This window comes from Calidris pugnax, unplaced genomic scaffold (assembly GCF_001431845.1).
Source record: "Calidris pugnax isolate Ruff unplaced genomic scaffold, ASM143184v1 scaffold1689, whole genome shotgun sequence".
In the NCBI taxonomy this organism is placed as follows: Eukaryota; Metazoa; Chordata; class Aves; order Charadriiformes; family Scolopacidae; genus Calidris; species Calidris pugnax.
Window position 1 is genome coordinate 14,735 of NW_015092125.1, and position 5,463 is coordinate 20,197.

Below are 5,463 nucleotides of genomic sequence, written 5' to 3' on the forward strand. Positions count from 1 at the left end.
GAGGGATCTGTGCCTCAGTTTCCCCAGTTTGGAACTGGTTTGGGGCACCTTTAGGAGCTGGAGGAGGGATCTGTGCCTCAGTTTCCCCAGTTTGGAACTGGTTTGGAGATGGAGGACGGTTCCGTGCCTCAGTTTCCCCAGTTTGGAACTGGTTTGGGGCACCTTTGGGAGGAGGAGAACGGATCCTTGCCTCAGTTTCCCCAGTTTGGGGCACCTTTAGGAGCTGGAGAATGGATCCGTGCCTCAGTTTCTCCAGTTTGGAACTGGTTTGGAGGTGGAGGAGGGATCTGTGCCTCGGTTTCCCCAGTTTGGAACTGGTTTGGAGGCGGAGGAGGGATCCGTGCCTCAGTTTTTCCAGTTGGGAACCAGTTTGGAGGCGGAGGAGGGATCTGTGCCTCAGTTTCCCCAGTTTGGAACTGGTTTGGAGATGGAGGACGGTTCCGTGCCTCAGTTTCCCCAGTTTGGAACTGGTTTGGGGCACCTTTGGGAGGAGGAGAACGGATCCTTGCCTCAGTTTCCCCAGTTTGGGGCACCTTTAGGAGCTGGAGGAGGGATCCGTGCCTCAGTTTCTCCAGTTTGGAACTAGTTTGGAGGTGGAGGAGGGATCTGTGCCTCGGTTTCCCCAGTTTGGAACTGGTTTGGAGGCGGAGCAGGGATCCATGCCTCGGTTTTCCCAGTTGGGAACTGGTTTGGAGGCAGAGGAGGGATCCGTGCCTCAGTTTTCCCAGTCTGGAACTGGTTTGGGGCAGCTTTAGGAGATGGAGAACGGATCTTAGCCTCAGTTTCCCCAGTTGGGAACTGGTTTGGAGATGGAGGACAAGCCCATGCTTCAGTCTCCCCAGTTTGGAACTGGTTTGGAGATGGAGGACAAACCCATGCTTCAGTTTTCCCAGTTTTGGGCACCTTTAGGAGCTGGAGAATGGATCCGTGCCTCAGTTTTCCCAGTCTGGAACCAGTTTGGAGATGGAGGACAAACCCATGCTTCAGTTTCCCCAGTTTGGAACTGGTTGGGGGCACCTTTAAGAGACAAAACAGATCCATGTGTCAGTTTCCCCAGTTTGGAACCAGTCTGGAGATGGAGGACGAATCTGTGGTTCAGTTTTCCCAGTCTGGAACTGGGTTGGGGCACCTTTAGGAGCTGGAGAACAGATCCGTGCCTCAGTTTCCCCAGTTGGGAACTGGTTTTGAGATGGAGGACAAACCCATGCTTCAGTCTCCCCAGTTTGGAACTGGTTTGGGGCACCTTTAGGAGTTGGAGAATGGATCCATGCCTCAGTTTCCCCAGTTTGGAACCAGTCTGGAGATGGAGGACAAATCTGTGCTTCGGTTTTCCCAGTTTGGAACTGGTTTGGAGATGGAGGACGGTTCCGTGCCTCAGTTTCCCCAGTTTGGAACTGGTTTGGGGCACCTTTGGGAGGAGGAGAACGGATCCTTGCCTCAGTTTCCCCAGTTTGGGGCACCTTTAGGAGCTGGAGAATGGATCCGTGCCTCAGTTTCTCCAGTTTGGAACTGGTTTGGAGGTGGAGGAGGGATCTGTGCCTCGGTTTCCCCAGTTTGGAACTGGTTTGGAGGCGGAGGAGGGATCCATGCCTCGGTTTTCCCAGTTGGGAACTGGTTTGGAGGCAGAGGAGGGATCTGTGCCTCAGTTTCCCCAGTTTGGAACTGGTTTGGGGCACCTTTGGGAGGAGGAGAACGGATCCTTGCCTCAGTTTCCCCAGTTTGGGGCACCTTTAGGAGCTGGAGAATGGATCCGTGCCTCAGTTTCTCCAGTTTGGAACTGGTTTGGAGGTGGAGGAGGGATCTGTGCCTCGGTTTCCCCAGTTTGGAACTGGTTTGGAGGCGGAGGAGGGATCCATGCCTCGGTTTTCCCAGTTGGGAACTGGTTTGGAGGCAGAGGAGGGATCCGTGCCTCAGTTTTCCCAGTCTGGAACTGGTTTGGGGCAGCTTTAGGAGATGGAGAACGGATCTTAGCCTCAGTTTCCCCAGTTTGGAACTGGTTTGGAGATGGAGGACAAGCCCATGCTTCAGTCTCCCCAGTTTGGAACTGGTTTGGAGATGGAGGACAAACCCATGCTTCAGTTTTCCCAGTTTTGGGCACCTTTAGGAGCTGGAGAATGGATCCGTGCCTCAGTTTTCCCAGTCTGGAACCAGTTTGGAGATGGAGGACAAACCCATGCTTCAGTTTCCCCAGTTTGGAACTGGTTGGGGGCACCTTTAAGAGACAAAACAGATCCATGTGTCAGTTTCCCCAGTTTGGAACCAGTCTGGAGATGGAGGACGAATCTGTGGTTCAGTTTTCCCAGTCTGGAACTGGTTTGGGGCACCTTTAGGAGCTGGAGAACGGATCCATGCCTCAGTTTCCCCAGTTTGGAACTGGTTTGGGGCACCTTTAGGAGCTGGAGAATGGATCCATGCCTCAGTTTCCCCAGTTTGGAACTGGTTTGGAGATGGAGGACAAACCCATGCTTCAGTTTCCCCAGTTTGGAACTGGTTTGGAGGCAGAGGAGGGATCCGTGCCTCGGTTACCCCAGTTTGGAACTGGTTGGGGCACCTTTGGGAGGAGGAGGACGGTTCCGTGCCTCAGTTTCCCCAGTTTGGAACTGGTTTGGAGGCGGAGGAGGGATCTGTGCCTCGGTTTCCCCAGTTTGGAGCCGGTCTGGGGCAGCTTTAGGAACTGGAGAACGGATCTTAGCCTCAGTTTCCCCAGTCTGGAACCAGTTTGGAGATGGAGGACAAACCCATGCTTCAGTCTCCCCAGTTGGAACTGGTTTGGAGGCGGAGGAGGGATCCGTGCCTCAGTTTCCCCAGTTTGGAACTGGTTTGGAGATGGAGGAGGGCTCCATGCCCCAGTTTCCCCAGTTTGGAACTGGTTTGGGGCACCTTTGGGAGGAGGAGGAGGGCTCCGTGCCTCAGTTTCCCCAGTTTGGAACTGGTTTGGGGCACCTTTGGGAGGAGGAGAACGGATCCTTGCCTCAGTTTCCCCAGTTTGGGGCACCTTTAGGAGCTGGAGAATGGATCCGTGCCTCAGTTTTCCCAGTCTGGAACCAGTTTGGAGATGGAGGACAAACCCATGCTTCAGTTTTCCCAGTTTTGGGCACCTTTAGGAGCTGGAGAATGGATCCGTGCCTCAGTTTTCCCAGTCTGGAACCAGTTTGGAGATGGAGGACAAACCCATGCTTCAGTTTTCCCAGTTTTGGGCACCTTTAGGAGCTGGAGAATGGATCCGTGCCTCAGTTTTCCCAGTCTGGAACCAGTTTGGAGATGGAGGACAAACCCATGCTTCAGTTTTCCCAGTTTTGGGCACCTTTAGGAGCTGGAGAATGGATCCGTGCCTCAGTTTTCCCAGTCTGGAACCAGTTTGGAGATGGAGGACAAACCCATGCTTCAGTTTTCCCAGTTTTGGGCACCTTTAGGAGCTGGAGAATGGATCCGTGCCTCAGTTTTCCCAGTCTGGAACCAGTTTGGAGATGGAGGACAAACCCATGCTTCAGTTTCCCCAGTTTGGAACTGGTTGGGGGCACCTTTAAGAGACAAAACAGATCCATGTGTCAGTTTCCCCAGTTTGGAACCAGTCTGGAGATGGAGGACGAATCTGTGGTTCAGTTTTCCCAGTCTGGAACTGGGTTGGGGCACCTTTAGGAGCTGGAGAACAGATCCGTGCCTCAGTTTCCCCAGTTGGGAACTGGTTTTGAGATGGAGGACAAACCCATGCTTCAGTCTCCCCAGTTTGGAACTGGTTTGGGGCACCTTTAGGAGTTGGAGAATGGATCCATGCCTCAGTTTCCCCAGTTTGGAACCAGTCTGGAGATGGAGGACAAATCTGTGCTTCGGTTTTCCCAGTTTGGAACTGGTTTGGAGATGGAGGACGGTTCCGTGCCTCAGTTTCCCCAGTTTGGAACTGGTTTGGGGCACCTTTGGGAGGAGGAGAACGGATCCTTGCCTCAGTTTCCCCAGTTTGGGGCACCTTTAGGAGCTGGAGAATGGATCCGTGCCTCAGTTTCTCCAGTTTGGAACTGGTTTGGAGGTGGAGGAGGGATCTGTGCCTCGGTTTCCCCAGTTTGGAACTGGTTTGGAGGCGGAGGAGGGATCCATGCCTCGGTTTTCCCAGTTGGGAACTGGTTTGGAGGCAGAGGAGGGATCTGTGCTTCAGTTTCCCCAGTTTGGAACTGGTTTGGAGGCAGAGGAGGGATCCGTGCCTCGGTTTCCCCAGTCTGGAACCAGTTTGGAGATGGAGGACAAACCCATGCTTCAGTTTCCCCAGTCTGGAACCAGTCTGGAGATGGAGGACAAATCTGTGCTTCAGTTTCCCCAGTTTGGAACTGGTTTGGGGCACCTTTCGGAGCTGGAGAACAGATCCGTGCCTCAGTTTCCCCAGTTTGGAACCAGTTTGGAGGCGGAGGAGGGATCCGTGACTCAATTTCCCCAGTTGGGAACTGGTTTGGAGCTGGAGGAGGGATCTGTGCCTCAGTTTCCCCAGTTTGGAACTGGTTTGGGGCACCTTTAGGAGCTGGAGAATGGATCCGTGCCTCAGTTTCCCCAGTTTGGAACTGGTTTGGAGGTGGAGGAGGGATCTGTGCCTCGGTTTCCCCAGTTTGGAACTGGTTTGGAGGCGGAGGAGGGATCCATGCCTCGGTTTTCCCAGTTGGGAACTGGTTTGGAGGCAGAGGAGGGATCCGTGCCTCAGTTTTCCCAGTCTGGAACCAGTTTGGAGATGGAGGACAAACCCATGCTTCAGTTTCCCCAGTTTGGAACTGGTTGGGGGCACCTTTAAGAGACAAAACAGATCCATGTGTCAGTTTCCCCAGTTTGGAACCAGTCTGGAGATGGAGGACGAATCTGTGGTTCAGTTTTCCCAGTCTGGAACTGGGTTGGGGCACCTTTAGGAGCTGGAGAATGGATCCGTGCCTCAGTTTCTCCAGTTTGGAACTGGTTTGGAGGTGGAGGAGGGATCTGTGCCTCGGTTTCCCCAGTTTGGAACTGGTTTGGAGGCGGAGGAGGGATCCATGCCTCGGTTTTCCCAGTTGGGAACTGGTTTGGAGGCAGAGGAGGGATCCGTGCCTCGGTTTCCCCAGTCTGGAACCAGTTTGGAGATGGAGGACAAACCCATGCTTCAGTTTCCCCAGTTTGGAACTGGTTTGGAGATGGAGGACAAACCCATGCTTCAGTTTTCCCAGTTTTGGGCACCTTTAGGAGCTGGAGAATGGATCCGTGCCTCAGTTTTCCCAGTCTGGAACCAGTTTGGAGATGGAGGACAAACCCATGCTTCAGTTTCCCCAGTTTGGAACTGGTTTGGAGATGGAGGACAAACCCATGCTTCAGTTTTCCCAGTTTTGGGCACCTTTAGGAGCTGGAGAATGGATCCGTGCCTCAGTTTCTCCAGTTTGGAACTGGTTTGGAGGTGGAGGAGGGATCCGTGCCTCAGTTTTTCCAGTTGGGAACCAGTTTGGAGGCGGAGGAGGGATC

General features: G+C 53.7%; 1 protein-coding gene across 1 annotated transcript in view; it reads left to right on the top strand.

The window, feature by feature from the left end:
* Positions 1–1,327: 1,327 nt before the first annotated feature.
* Positions 1,328–5,463, top strand: part of LOC106900233 (glycine-rich cell wall structural protein 1-like) — a 5,915-nt gene continuing 1,779 nt past the window's right edge. The window contains exons 1-4 of the mRNA XM_014962227.1: positions 1,328–1,665; positions 3,851–4,453; positions 4,517–4,603; positions 4,869–5,062. Of these exons, the coding sequence (XP_014817713.1) occupies positions 1,587–1,665; positions 3,851–4,453; positions 4,517–4,603; positions 4,869–5,062 (963 nt within the window). The 5' untranslated portion in view covers positions 1,328–1,586. The remainder of the gene's footprint in view (positions 1,666–3,850; positions 4,454–4,516; positions 4,604–4,868; positions 5,063–5,463) is intronic.